This window comes from Oculina patagonica, chromosome 1 (genome assembly GCF_052425735.1).
Source record: "Oculina patagonica isolate OP01 chromosome 1, crgOcupat, whole genome shotgun sequence".
In the NCBI taxonomy this organism is placed as follows: domain Eukaryota; kingdom Metazoa; phylum Cnidaria; class Anthozoa; order Scleractinia; family Oculinidae; genus Oculina; species Oculina patagonica.
Genome location: NC_135758.1, coordinates 34,203,072 through 34,218,559, shown reverse-complemented (window position 1 = coordinate 34,218,559; position 15,488 = coordinate 34,203,072). Strand labels below are relative to the sequence as shown.

Genomic DNA, 15,488 nt, shown 5'->3' with positions numbered 1-15,488 from the left:
CCTCCCCCTACGGAAACCAGTATCAGAAACCACAAAAAGGGGGAGGGAAGAGCAAGGAGACAAAGCCTTGAAGGCAACCCCAGCAAATGTGCAAACCACAAATGAGGTAAGAAATGCAAATCTGGTAAATTTTCAGGGGGACTGTTTTCCCCTTGTTAGCATTACCCAGTTCTATGCAGGTAGACTGAAAGAGTTTGCACACAACTGGGAGAAGTTGACCTCTGATGCCTTCATCCTGGACACAGTTCAACATTGTCACATTGAATTTAAGCAAGATTCCATGTGTGACCAACACACTGTAAGAATTCAAAGATTTAATAGCACAGAAGAGAATATAATCAATACTGAAATTCTAAGACTCTGTGCGAAAGGAGTTCTTGAGGAGACTACCCATTGCGATGGGGAATTTATCTCTCCAATATTCACTAGACGCAAAAAAGATGGCACTTACCGATTAATTCTCAACCTGAAAGAATTCAATGAAAATGTTGAATACCATCATTTCAAGATGGAGAGCATACAGTCAGTCATAAAATTGGTGACACCCAATTGTTATATGGCATCTATAGATATAAAAGATGCCTACTATTCAGTCACTATAGCCCCAGAACACCGGAAATATTTGCGGTTCCAGTGGAAGAACAAACTCTTTCAGTATACTTGTTTCCCCAATGGGCTGGCTTGTTGCCCCCGCTTGTTCACTAAGTTGTTAAAGCCCGCCTATGCTAGCCTAAGGCAATCAGGGGATGAGATTGTCCCTTATATAGATGACTCCTATTTACAAGGAGACACTGAATGGGAATGCTGGCAAAGTGTTAAAAAGACAGCTTTACTTCTGCAAGACTTGGGATTTATTATCCACCCTGACAAGTCAGTTTTCATCCCAAAAAGAGTGTTGACGTTCTTGGGGTTTGTCATTAATTCTGTTGAAATGACAGTTAAACTAACACCAGAGAAGGCCAACCACTTACGGGAGGCATGTATAAAACTGCTAAACACCCAACATCCCACCATCAGAGATGTTGCCCAGGTTATTGGCCTACTGGTTAGTAGTGCCCCTGCAGTAGAATTGTGTATGCTTTTTTACAGAACTCTTGAGAATGAGAAAATTGATGCCTTGAAACAAAACCATGGTGATTTTGATGCACAGATGGAGCTAAGTGCTTCAGCCAAGTCTGATTTGCAATGGTGGATTGATAATATTCAGCAATCAGACAAGAAAATTTTGCCACCCAACCCAGACATTGTGATAACTACAGATGCATCAAAACAAGGGTGGGGGGCAGTGAGAGACAACCAAACCACAGGGGGTCGGTGGGCCCCTGTAGAAGCAGAGCAACACATAAATGAGCTTGAACTAAAAGCAGTCCTCTTTGCTTTGTGTTCACTGTGTAACAATGTCAGAAATCAGCACATACGCATTATGTCGGATAATACAACCACTGTTTGTTACATAAACAACATGGGTGGTAGTAAATCCAGGACGTGTAACAACATTGCAAAGAGGATATGGCAATTTGCCTTACAAAGAAATATTTTTCTGAGCTCAGCCCATTTGCCAGGAAAGCAAAACGTGTTAGCTGATAGAGAATCAAGAGTGTTTAATGACCGAACTGAGTGGATGTTGCACCAGGATATTTTTAAGAAACTGTCCCAATTATGGGGACCCTTTGAAGTGGACCTGTTTGCCTCTAGATTGAACAAGCAGGTTGACACTTATGTATCCTGGAAACCAGATCCTGGTGCAATTGCTGTAGATGCATTCTCAATAGTTTGGGAGAGGAAGCCTTTTTATGCATTTCCACCCTTTTCCCTTATTCATAGATGCTTGCAGAAAATCACAGCAGACGAGGCAGAGGGTGTGATAATTGCCCCCATGTGGCCAACTCAGACTTACTACCCCAGACTGATGTCCATGTTGATTCAGCCGCCAAGACTGTTACCAAGGAAAGAGAATCTGTTGAGGTTGCCTCACTCTTGCCAAAGCCACCCACTATGGAAGAAAACACAGTTGATGGCATGTCTTGTCTCCGGCAAAGCCTCAAGGCAAAAGGAATTCCGGAAGAAGCAAGAGGACTTATGTTGCAGTCTTGGAGAGAATCTACCAGGAACCAGTATGACGTCTACCTCAAAAAGTGGACAACGTTCTGCAGTGAAAGGAACACTGATTTACATGACATTTCTGTAAATAATGTTTTAAGTTTTCTGACATCTCTGTATGAGTCAGGGCTTGGATACAGCTCAATTAACACTGCCCGTTCTGCCTTATCCTCACTTGATTGTGGTAGCACATGTCCTGTTGGAAACCATCCTCTCATTTGTCGGTTTATGAAAGGGGTCTATATTTCAAGGCCAACACAGTCTCGTTATACCACTGTTTGGGATGTTAAAGTTGTGTTAGACTTTTTTAGACAATGGAAAGACAATGCTGAACTCTCACTTAAAGAACTATCTTTAAAAACTACCACTTTAGTGGCTTTAGTATCAGCACAGAGGGTGCAGTCACTGCACAAGCTTGACCTAGACTGCATGACTAAAGAGGTTGACAGGATTACATTCCAGCTCAACTTGTTGAAACAAAGTAGGCCGTCTATCAAGTCTCCAGTCTTGGAACTTTGCGCTTATCCTGAAAACCCTAAAGTTTGTGTTGTTAAAACACTGTCACACTATCTTGAAAGAACACAATTATTTAGAGAACAAGAGTAGTAAGGACCGCTTAGATAGGGACCTAACCAATCACAGAGCAGTATTTCTGCGCATGCGTAGAAGGGAAAACCACGTGACTTAGAGGGGTGATGACGTCATAGAAGTGGGTCCCAGGGTGTCCGAGGGTGGGTTCCAGGCCCCGGCGGCCAAAAGCGCTCGCCCCAGTCCCCGCGCGAAAAAAAATCCGAAAATAGGTGTAAAAATGCGTAAAAGGAAAAACCACGTGACTTAGGGGTGTGATGACGTCATAGGAGTCGGCCCCAGGGTGTTTGGAGTGTCGGTCCCAGGCCCCAGACGGTGGAAATGAACTCGGTCCCAGTCCCCGCGAAAAAAAAAAAAAAAAAAACGACAAGACAAGAAAATAGGCGCGTAAAAGAGAAAACCACGTGACTTAGGGGTGTGATGACGTCATAGGAGTCGGCCCCAGGGTGTTTGGAGTGTCGGTCCCAGGCCCCGGACGGTGGAAATGAACTCAGTCCCAGTCCTTGCGCGAAAAACGACAAGACAAGAAAATAGGTGTAAAAACAGGTTTTTTAATAACAGGTTTTTTATGTTAAGGTACAAGACACTAAAAAACGGTAACAAGTGGTCCTAAAGCCCCGGTAGTGTAACGGGTATCACTCCTGCCGCTGAGGTAGGCAATCGAGGTTCGAGTCCTCGCTGGGGATATTTTTTTTTCCTTGTGTCAATGTTCCCTAAGCCCTAGTGGCCGCGCACCCTGGGAATGAACGTGTACAAAGTTAGCAAGACCACCATCCTATAGATATGGTTCACAAAGTGCCATACTGTCCTTGTGGTATCTGGAACTCAATACTTTGCACTAAACGCATGCGCAGATGAGTCTACGCGATACACTCACGATTAATAATTAGTTACCTCTCTTGTGAAGACCACAAAGGTTGTCTCAGAAAGCGCCATGCCTTCCTTATGGTATGGTTCTTCCTGGCACTAAACGCATGCGCAGATGAGTCTACATTGCTTCGGCGATTCTGAGAAAACGCACGCTTGTGAAGCTATTTAAAAAAAGCACGTCAGAGAGGGGGGATGAGGGGGTATCCCCCTTTCTCGGTTTTACTTGTTAAAACAATCACTCCTTTCGACAACATAAGGAGACCAATTTGAAAAGTAAGTGTGTCAAATTCAAACAAATCAATGTTCCAATAAAAGTTTAACATTCTTATTGTCCTACTCATCCATTTAAAAGTTCTGCCAGGTCCATTCGCTCCTCTTCTTCTATGTCGGGACGACTCTTGAGGTACCCATAGGGGTACGAAAAAAACGACTTTGGGTCAACCACTCTTTTGTCAAAGACAACTTTGTATCTTTTTATTTCGGTGACGGTGTTGAGGGTCTTGTTCTTTTTATCCCTGGTGATCTTGTGCGGGTTGAAGACCGGTATATCACGGGGGACATCTAATGGCTCTCTTACTTCAGAAATGACATTATCCTTCAAAGTCTCGAAGTTGAGATGGGCGGATCCTCTCACGTTCAAGGAAAAACCCCTTACTTTACAACAGGTTTTTCCCAGTTTCGTCTTGTAGGCATAGTTTTTTGGTCCCGCGGCGGCAAATTCCACAATGAAGTCATCATCGTCTAGCTCGTTTGTAAAGTCTCCTAGGTAATCACCCAACGGTAAGGAGGGTTGACCTTCTCCATGCTTGTAGATCAGAGAATCTGTGTCAAAATACAAGATCTGTTCGGGTTGTAGGATGGAAAGACCTTCTTGGTACAGCTTCAAACGGGCCCAGGTGGTGGTAAAGCAGGCCACAAATATGTTGATGTCCGGTTGAATGTTGGCGCAGTCCTCCTTGCACTTATGGACCACCTCCAGCATGTCTTGATTGACGACCCGAATGTCGTGGATGTCTCGAGAATCGTCTCTTAACAAGTCGTGAAACTCAGCTGCAGAGGTGAAGGCTTCCACTTGGCTCTTGTTGCCTCTCTGACCATACTTGCCCCAAAAACTATTGAGCATGATCTTGGCCAGGGATCTGCGTCCGGGATTCTTTTCAATCTTGTCCGGATCCAACTGGATGCCTTCTTTGAGAAAGAACTGTCTCAGGTATTCTTGGCGTTTGTCTGGATCGTCGCCCACCCACGAGGGCCACCCGCTCGCTTCCTGCTTCATCTTTAGGAAGGTGTTGACATACTCTTTAAACATGGTGTTGGATTTCCGGTCAAAGTGCCACACCTCGTGAATGTGTTCCACCACGTACCCTTGCTTGACGGCCTCTTCCAACTCGGGCGTGCACCACGTACCGGTCAGTTGGCGTTCTTGGGGGCTGTGAGCGCATTTGGAGGATCGTTGGGTCAATGGCTTGGGCTGCTCCACTTCCACGCAGGTACGGCAGAGGGGGAATGTCAGTTTACCCCCTTGGCGATAGGGCAACACGGGGCTGTACAACCCGTAGGGTGGCGTCACCGTACACTTTGCCAGACCGAAGAATTGTGAAATGTTCGTGTGTCCCGGTTCTAGGATCACTTCGGGATGCCCTTGAGGGTAGTCACAGTTTTTGTTGACAAATGGATACAACGAGGTAAAGTCCACGTACCGGATCTCCTCTTCAGGTTCGGCAAGGTCATAGAGGCGGACGGCATTGGTTCTACCGCCAAAGAACGCGTCTCGGGGCTCCAAGCGGGAGTTGATCGACAACGAGTCCACGAACGATTTCACCTCGGGATCACTGTCCTTGAGCGCTTTCCACTGGCATTCCCACATTTCTACCACGCGGTAACCCGCATCCCGGATCCGTTGCGTCTTTTGTTGCGTTTCCGCGTACACGTCCCTCAGACTTCTGTCGCCCATTTTCCGGTGCTTCTGATCGCGATTGGGAAAACAGTCAGGACAGCCGTGAAAGTAACAGCCGTGGAACTCGTAAACCGTGCGATCCTCGTACCCGTCGACGTTCAACAGACGACCTCCAATCCACAAGGCTCGTTCTCCGCCGTTCCTGGCGTGGCGGATGGTACCCTGCGTCTGGCTGTCTTGATAGAGCAACCATTCCAGCGAGACGTGCGAGTGAGGTTTGCCCTTGCCTTCCCAGCCTCGTACCGGTTCAGAAGCCAACGTCTGTTCTTGCATGCACTTGGTGCGGTAGAAGCGATTACAGGCGGAGGCAATGGTGAGGCATTGGTCCATGGGATCGAAGCCGGCAATGGCTTGAAACTCTGCCCGGAAGACCTTGCAACCTTCGTGCAACAGTTCCACGTCCGAGCGACAGTAGTCGACAAGTTCGTTCCGAAAGTGGAACTCGTAATTCTCCGCCACGCGTTCTTGGTACCACTTGTCGAATTCGGCTTTCCTGGCAGCGGACATTCCCTCTGGATCATAATAGTCTCTGGCAGGCATGCTGCCCACATAGTTTTGGTGTTCCTTCGTGTTGAAAAAGTGGGGGAAGAACCCCTTCTTTTGTTCGGTGAGGCCAAAGGCTTTGGGAAAGGTAGCAAGGCTCATCTGTAGAAAACACATGGAGTCTTTAAAGGTGATGTTGGGGATGGCCATGCTGATTATTTTGGCACCATTGACGACTTGTTCAGGGCAGATGGCTTGGTCGTACAACTCGTTTAGTATGAAATACGAGTCGTAGCCTTGGAAGTTATGAGCGACAGCTATGACGCGGTGTTGTTCGGCGATCTCCCTCAACCAAGCGAGAAAGTCTTTCACGCAAGTCTCTCCCTCAAAGGTTCTCCTCTCGTCGGTGTCTCCTCTCAGGGCGCAAATCAAGTTGGCCACGTGCTCGCCTTCTTCCTGCCTGGCTTCGGCGTCCCAACTGACGAACACGGGTGGTTGGTCTTCTTTGCGCTGACCAGCGCTGGTTCTCTTGCGGTTCTGTTTTTGTTCCACCTTCAGAGGATTTTGTATGTAGCACTGGTGGTAACGAAGATCTTGGTATTCCTTGCAGGACGGGCAGGAAGCATGGCCGCACTTGTGACTGTTTCTCAGTTCATAGTCACCGTAGGTCTTGAAACAACCCGCACACCGTTTGTGCTTGTCACACACACTGTTCCTCTTGTCTCGGGCCATGTCTTTGCCCGTGTCGGTGCGACTCTTGTGCAATTGAAGACAGCGGGTTCCAAAAAAGTCCCGTTGACAGTCTGTACAGTTCACCCTGGGTACAGCGTGGGCTCTCTTCCATTCGTGGCAATCGGTCTGATGGCAGGCGGCGCACCTGGCACCCGGGCAGCGGTGTTCCTTCCGATTGTCGTGCGAAAACCCTTTTTCGCACTGGGTACAATAGTAACTCTTGCCAAAAAAACCGCCTAGGGTGGTACAGCCGTGGTAATGGTCATGGTGTTTGATCAAGATCAAACGTTTGTCGTCGGGGCGTTGTGCTCCTTTGAAGATGATCTGGTAGCCATGTTGGACAGACACCACCACAATCTGGTAAGCGTTCAAGTGGGCTTGAAATTTGGCCAATTCGTCCAACCCGCAAGGACCTTCTGGCACGTCTGACAAACGGTGTAGTTCCCTGGCGGCCCTTTCCTGTACTGTATCGCACTTCCTTAAGTTGGAGTAGTACCAATGGTCGGTACCGAAATCGGCACGGGCCTTCATCATCACCAAGGCACGGGCACAACATAACTGGTCGGTGTTTTTGATTTTGAGCACTGATCTTTTTTTGTCCAATATATCCTCGATGGGGTCCAAACCGGGTTTGTGTTTCTGGTTGTCTCCCCCTCTGCCTGGATCTTGTATGTGAGACACGTTTAGGTTGAACGTGTCGTCGACTTGAAAAGTCTGATTACTGTTCAGCATGTCACTGATTTGTTTTAACAACTGTTGGGCAGCGACGGTGTTTTCTCTCCACTCTCCCACTCTCAGCCGTCTGGAATGAAAAGCATTTTGAATCCTGTTACTGTTGATGTTGATCAACAAGTGATCGTCATCTCCAACGGCTCCATCATCCAAGATGTGTTGCTGCACGGCTCTCTGCAGGGCTCTGGCAATCTGCTGCACCAATATGGGTCGCGGTCCTAGGGGAGCGGATTCCACTGCGGCACCACCACCACCTGTCTGCACCAATCGTCCGGTAAAGTTTCTGATGTGGAGACCAAATCTCCTGACTCGCCGATCTACATGGGCTCTCAGTTGAAATTCAAAAGGAACATCCATCTTGAAACAAAGGAAACAAGGTAATGAATGTCCGTAATTTTCTGTTTTACTGTACAGCTCATTAGAATATTACACAGCATATTAGCATACGAAAAACGGGTTACACGAATTCACTCTACTCTAATAACTAGTTACCTCTTCCTCGGAGTCTTCTTGACTTTGAATACCGCGCTGTTCACCACTTGTGCTTGCACCCTGCGATGGCCAAAACATGGTATTAATAAAAAAACGCACGTGAATTGAACACGACCAAACGCATCTCATCAACGTACCTCTTCCAATCTAGCCCTCTTGGGACTTTCTTCGACCATCTCAGGTTCCATAATTTCTCCTTCAACCTCTTCTTCTATCTTACCAGAGTCTTCTTTTTCTCCACCAGTCTTCTCTTTTTCCATATCTTGATGAGCGCTCAGACCAAACAAAGTTTGCGAGTGACAAAAGTCAAGCGGAGCTCTCGTTATATAGAGAGAATTAACCAATCAGCTTTTATTTTTTATTATAACCAATTAAATACTCGGTCCATTCTTTTTCGAGGTGACGTGTACAGAATCAACCAATGAGATCTCATGATCAATGTCGCCCACGTGACGGGATTTTCCCCACAAGGGTAAAATCCCAAGCTGACGGGATTTTCCCCACAAGGGTAAAATCCCAAGCTCACGGGATTTTCCCACAAGGGTAAAATCCCGGGATTTTCCCCCAAGGGAAAAATCCCGACGCACGCGCGTGGAGAATCTTTCTCGGAATTCTCGGAACCCGCGTGTGTTCATTCTCGGAAAAGTACAGTAAAAACGGACAAAGTTTTCTTGTCGGATTACAGCTCTTTTCCAGAAGGATGTAAGCTTTAAGGTGAGCTAATGTCTCCATACTCTACTGTACAAGACGAAGAGCGTTTGATAAATTGTATTTACTGCAAAAAATAAATTTGGTTACGTTGTAAATCTTGACGAGTGGTTTGTTTTTGTTCGTGCGGCCATCATGAACCGTGCATAGTAAAGAAGAAGAAGGTTTTAGACCCGTTCATTTCGTTCAAGGTTTTTTGGTCTAGTTGTGTTTATGGTCAAAAAAAAGAAGAAACCGAACTTTACGAATGAACAAGTCGTTTTTGGTGGACTGAATTATTCTTTTAAGCGAAATTGCTCGCGCAGTTGTCGTTGTCTTTCGTAAACAACGACAACTTCAAACGCCTTCATCTTTTCTTTTCGCGGTCCCAAAATCGAAGGAACATCCCACTATGATTCAGAAAAAAAATAAAACCTAGCCACCTAGAAGTGAAGCTTAAACGTTGTAAATCCTAAACAAGTGTGTCAACGACTTTGTTGTGATTTTTCACCGGTCGCGAAAAAAATATAATTGTAGCGTGCAGTTCATTCGGCCGTTGTTCAAATGTTTTTTTCTTGAAGAAAAATGTTTTTGCGGCTTTTAAATCAAAGAGATGTCCAACCATGAATGGTATTAATTTAGTAAAACGCAAAGCAAGCCATTGAGCCGACTCTTTCGCACTTTTTAGACTCTAAACAAGTGTGTCAACGACTTTGTTGTGATTTTTACCGTTCGCGAAAAAATATAATTTTAGCGTGAGGTTCGTTTGGCCGTTGTTCAAATGCATTTTTCTCGAAGAAAAATTTTTTTTGGCGGCCCTTATATCAAAGGGACGTCTAACCATGAATGATATTATTTCGATGAATGTTATTGAGCCAAAAATTTCATATTTTTGGACTCTAAGCATAAGTGTCATCGACTTTGTTGTGATTTTCACCGTTCGCGAAAAAATATAATTTAGCGTACGGTATTTGTTGTTGTTTAAATGCGTTTGTTTGTTTGTTTTTGCGGCCCTGAAATGAAAGGGACGTCCAACCATGAATGATATTATTTTAGTGAATCTCAAAGCAAGTCATTGAGCCGGATCTTTCACATTTTTACACCCTAAACAAGTGTGTCAACGAGTTTGTTGTGATTTTTCACCGGCCGCTAAAAAATATAATTGTTGTAGGTGGTTCATTCGGCCGTTGTTCAAATGTTTTTTCTCGAAGAAAAATTATTTTTTCGGCCCTTAAATCAAAAAGGACGTCCAACCTTAAAAGATATTATTTCGATGTAAGTTATTGAGCCGACTCTTTCGCATTTTTTTTTAGACTCTAAACAAAAAAGTGTCATCGACTTTGTTGTGATTTTCACCGCTCGCGAAAAAATATAATTTAGCGTGCGGTATTTGTTGTTGTTGTTTAAGCGATTGAATCCCATTACTCTCGTAATTCAGTTTCGGCATGGAGCAATTCTTAAATTTATTTAACAACAAAAGTCTGGTACCATAACCAGAAAGCATGACATTCAGTCATTGGACAATGTCCTTCGTTTAGATGTAAACCGCAACTAGGTAAAGGTTCTACAATGGTCTCTTTCAACACGTCGTATTTCGGACATCCGTACAGTTCTAAATTCACGCTAGGAATGTTCAGTTTGTTCAACAAGTCTCTTTCTACGTGTCCTCCCTTGTAAGCCACCACGGTTCTCTCGGGGGTTTTGGTCTCCTCGTACAAATCCCACATCACCTCCTCCACCCTGTCATACTCGTAGGCCTTTTCTTCCTTTCTGGGTTGATACGTCAGTCCGTGCACGTTGTATTTGACGTAAGACACGGTTTTTCTGTCTCTGGAAGATAAGTTGTACCACGACATTCTCATGTAGAAAGCATGGCGTCCGAACTTTTCTTGCCAAGTGTAATAACCCAACTCGCGTACTCGAAACGTCTTCTCCACAAAGTAACCTTCCAAGTCCAAGATCATGCACACGTTTTCCGGAGTCATGCCAGAGCCAACTGCACTCTGATGCTTGACGTAGAATATATATGAAAATGTTTAAACTGTAAATCTCAATGATCCAAATTAGGATATTGTTTCTGGGAAATGCATCTCAGATACAGTTGATTTCTCAGCATTTTCTCTTCATCCGAGTCGTACTTTACGCCAGCCAATTCCGGGGGGAGAATAATTTTCCCTTCTCCATCCACCCAAAACTTTTGCTCTTGACACTGTTTGACCAATGACTCGTCCAAGGGAAGATCACCAATCCAATCCTTGACCGGGGGTGGGTAGTGTTGTACTTTGAAGGCGGGTCTCCCATCCAGAATTCGTTGCGGTTTATCCACCACGTCTTGTCCTCTTCTGGGGTATCCAAATTCGTCCCTAGAGTCAAGTCCAGACCTTCTCGAGTAGAGGGGATCCTCGTTTCCCACATATTCCTTTCCTTCCAGCCAGGCTTTGATCTTGCCAAACGGAAGACTGTCTGCCCATTGGAAGAACCGACATTTCCCTTTTCTGCACTTGAGGTAGATCCTGTCCGGGTTGCTCTCTGATTTCGACATGCTCAGAATGAGACTCTCGTTGCAGTAACATTTCATCTTATTCATGTTCCAATAATAGTAAGCCGGTAAATGTTGATTGACCGCCACCACGTACTGGTCAATGTGGGCGCTACCGGTGCAAATGAAACAGATGGTGCCTTCGCTCGTGTGGGGACAAAAGTAGAACTCCCATCCCCCGTCCGTCATTCTCTTGGTCAGCGGTTCTTTGTGGACGGGGCAAACCGGGTCGCGCTGCGCGTCGTCAAAGGTCTGTTGCAGGAACTGGTCGGGGTCGAAAATTTCCCCCTCCTCCAACATTTCCTCTTTCAACTCCATCTTCTTCTTTGTAGGATGTCTCTTTTTACGGGGGACTTTAGGTTTCTTGGGAGTCCCTCTCCTCTGTCGCTTTTTTCTGGGTTCTGCTACGTCCATGGTGCTCTCGATGCTCCAACTGAGGACTAACAGGAGACAACACGGCGCTTTTATACTCTACTCTCGGATGACGTCAATACGCACGAACCAACCAGAGAGGTAACACGTGACCTCTTCCGACCAATTGGCAATGACCTAGGTGACGTCATCCAACGTATAAAAAGAGCTGTGCGTCCATTTGACGACTCAGTTGGAGCGATGGAAAGCACAGAGAGCGATTCCAGCCAAACTCAAACTCAAACCCCACAAGTCAACGGTGTCTTTGTACAAGGAGATCCCAAGGACTGGGAACCATTGCCTTACTATAGGGATCTTAAAAGGGACGATTATCAATCGGACGAAGATTACCTATTGGAGCGCGCGAAACGTGGCATGGAAGCAGGCTACACGTTTATGCAGTGTCAAGAGCATTGGATGTGTGATCTGGAGAGTGCATTACACAAAGGTTCGGCCGAAGCAAGCCAAGAGCAGTGACATGGGTACGAGAAAAAACTGGATAGACCTGGAACAACGACTCTTCTACACCAATTGTACAAAGCTAGAAAAAAAGATCCAGACCGACACGGGAATGAGTACGTTGTCGTTAGACTTTCCCACCACCACCACCATACCCGAAAACATTCCAAGGAGAGTCTATGTCTTCGAGGACATGGTGAAAGAGCGCGGGTGTGCCAAGAACCGCGTCACCGAAAGTGAATGGCTCAAAGAGAACCCTCACTGGAAGGGAGCCGTCCTAACGACCCTCAAAGACATTGGGCACGGTTATCTCTGGGATAGACATTGGAATGAATTTGTTTACGTGCCATTGCAGCGAGCCTTTTTCTTCGCGACGTCTCGCAAACCGCCGCCCATTGGCAATGGCGTCTCGTTCTGGTTGAACGCGAACGTCGGCGACTTTGACGACCGGAGTGGTTTAGAAGATCTCATCGCCCCGTTGAGAGCGAGTGTAGCCCTAAGCCAGACATTGTCTGCTTACTTGAAACAACCCATCACGGTCGACGCAAACACGTACGAAGAACTGTGCAACCAACTGGCAACTCAAGTAAAATTGCAACGCCTAGAAAGCAATCGCTGGCAAGAAATTGCGGATAGACTGTTAGACAGAGATCTCTGCAACCGTTGCGCCATGGATAAAGACGAAGCTTACCTGGGCGACGACTACCAAAAAGCCAAACTGTGGAGACCTAGAAGTTGCGAAACATGTACAAAATCTTTTGATAACATATTTATTGATGCAGGCTATTTAAATTGACGTTGTATAAATAAAAGTTCATTTGTCATGGATCTGTATGGAAAGTGGGAGTGGTTGAAAAGATTGTGCGAGAAAGCGTATGCTGAATTTGGGAGGGGTATAGATATACCGAAAGATACGAGTGACTCCCCCTTGAGAGTGTTCGAAGCCACCCACATAGAAAACAACTATTTCAGATTGATACCGTTTATATTATGGTTGAGACATTTCAAGGATCCAGCCGAGCTGTTTGCTTCTATTTACAAACTTCATCCGACCACGATCGAAGAAGCAGCTCATAAATTACACGGCACTTATATGAGGGTGATCAGAGCGTCGTCGACATGCCAAAGAAGCTGAAAAAGGATGAAAAAATACTTTCGGACTACCACGATCCCAGTCAACCGGGTAGCTTGGGTGGGATAGCAAGATTCGCCAAATCGCACAAGATATCCGTCGACACAGCCAAAAAAGTATTGGAGCGCGATTTGGGTTATACCCTTCACAAACCGCGCAGACGTCGTTTCGCCACGTTACCGGTCCTGGTGTTTAACGTCGACCAGCAGTGGGTAGCCGATTTAGTGGAAACGCAACCGTTGTCCAAATACAACAAGGGTCACAGATATCTACTCAACGTGATCGACGTCTTGTCTAAATATGCTTGGGTGGAACCCCTAAAAGACAAGACGGGAAAAACGGTGTCGGGCGCCTTTGCCAAGATTTTGAAACGAGCCGATGGACGCAAACCTCAGAACCTACAGACCGACGACGGGAAAGAATTTTACAACAAGACGTTTGCCGCGTTGATGAAACGGGAAGGTATCCACCACTTTTCCACGGCCGGAGATACCAAAGCCAGCATCGTGGAACGCTTCAACCGCACTCTCAAGGAACGCATGTACCGATACTTTACCGCCAAGAACACGCTCAGTTACCTACCTGTACTCCAGGCCTTGGTGAAAGGTTACAACGGATCCCACCATCGTAGCATCGGCACCAGCCCCGAGACAGTGAATGCGAGTAACGAGACAAAAGTGTGGGAACGTCTGTACGCGAAGAGATTGTCGTCGCGTAAAAGAGAACGAAAAACCCCGCTAAAAGTAGGAGAACGCGTGAGATTGAACAAGAAATTTCGCACGTTCGAGAAAGGGTATTTACCCGGCTGGACCGAAGAAGTGTTTGTGATACGAGAGGTGCGTCGGGGACCACCCGTCACGACTTACAAGATCCAAGAGTTGGACGACACCCCCCTTCGCGGTACGTTTTACAAGGAAGATCTACAAAAAGTCGCAGTGTCCGACGACGATGTCTTCAGGGTGGACAAGATCGTCAAACGAAAAGGAAATAAAGTCTTGGTGCACTGGAAAGGCTGGCCAGACAAGTACGACAGCTGGATCGAGAAGACGGCTCTAAAAAAATCATGAGCCACGAGGAAGGATTTTACGTCACGTTACCCAGTCACAGCAGCGGAACCGAGTTTCCAGAGAATAGAGCAAACTCTTTCAAGGTGCGATTACCTCACCCGCTACGATTGGAAGGAACCGGTTGGAAAGTGGGATTGAGTAGCATTTCCGTGCCAGATGCCAGCATCGACTTAACTCGCTTTAAGTCGTTCAAGTTTCCTCTCTTGAGTGCCCAGTGGATGCTCAAGCGCAAAGACAATGAGGGTCACGTGCAAAGCAAGTCGGTGACCACCGATCTGACGTTCCAGGACATTCTATATGACGACAACATCGTGGATGGCCTCAGTTTCATGAAAGCCCTGGTCTTCAAGTTCGATCAAGTCAAAGAATACAAGCGTATCGTGGGAGACTTGACCAAGTCGCCCGATAATGGAAAGCAGTGGGAATATACTTTCAAGTGGGAAGGTGAAGAACTAGTCCTCGACAACTCGAATTTGGACGTCTCGGAAGTGAAAACTGAAGGCGTCCCATACTACATGTCTTTCAACGAGGATTTGGCCTTTGACATGGGATGGGTAAAAAAGGACGAGAAAGAAAACGTGTTTCTCGGGCCGAACCTGAAGCCGGAATGCCACCACGCTACGATACCCGATCCCATAGACGTGGATGATTTTGGAGAGGGCAAGAAAAATTTCTGGGTTGTTGAGAATGGACAGCTTTTCTTGAGTTGCTATTGTAACTGGCGCTTTGTGAAACTCAACAGAGCCTTCCAAAAAGTGATTGGAGATGCATCGCGTACGCTTTTCGTTTACTCAGATGTGGGTGGTAGTTCCGTGGTGGGAAATCAAGTCACGGATCTGTTGCGGGAAATTCACTTTCAACGTGAAGGAAAAGGGATCAAGTACTTTGAACCTCTCCACATACAATATATTCCACTCCGCAACCAGATTGTGGACATTATTGAAACGCAAGTGAGCGAGACTACAGGTAAACTGGTGGATTTTGGCGAAGGCAACACGATCGTGACCTTACATATCAAGCGAACATGAGAGGCGGTGCCCTGACGCGTTTCACACCCGATCCTCCACCTCAAGAGGGGAACGGATTTTTGGTCGACATCGTGAGAGAGTCTCTGGGTGGAGCCGTGAGAGGATTTAAGAGTGGGCGCGGCGTCGCGGACCGCATTCGTAAAGCGGGTCAAGGAGCCAAGAGTGGTCCTAAACGAGTCGTGAAACGCAAACTGAAAAACGTCATAGAACG

General features: G+C 46.4%; 2 protein-coding genes across 2 annotated transcripts; one reads left to right on the top strand and one right to left on the bottom strand.

Moving 5' to 3' along the window:
* The first annotated feature begins 101 nt into the window (after positions 1-101).
* LOC144646674 (uncharacterized) lies at positions 102-2,706 on the top strand. The gene is made up of 3 exons (XM_078506349.1): positions 102-106; positions 160-1,771; positions 1,825-2,706. The coding sequence occupies exons 1-3, from the start codon at positions 102-104 to the stop codon at positions 2,704-2,706; spliced, it is 2,499 nt and encodes an 832-aa protein (XP_078362475.1).
* A 1,168-nt stretch (positions 2,707-3,874) lies between these two features.
* On the bottom strand, positions 3,875-5,037 carry LOC144665771 (uncharacterized). Its single transcript, XM_078527068.1, has one exon. It carries the CDS (start codon positions 4,865-4,867, stop codon positions 3,896-3,898), a length of 972 nt encoding a protein of 323 aa, XP_078383194.1. The 5' UTR covers positions 4,868-5,037; the 3' UTR covers positions 3,875-3,895.
* Positions 5,038-15,488: the final 10,451 nt, after the last annotated feature.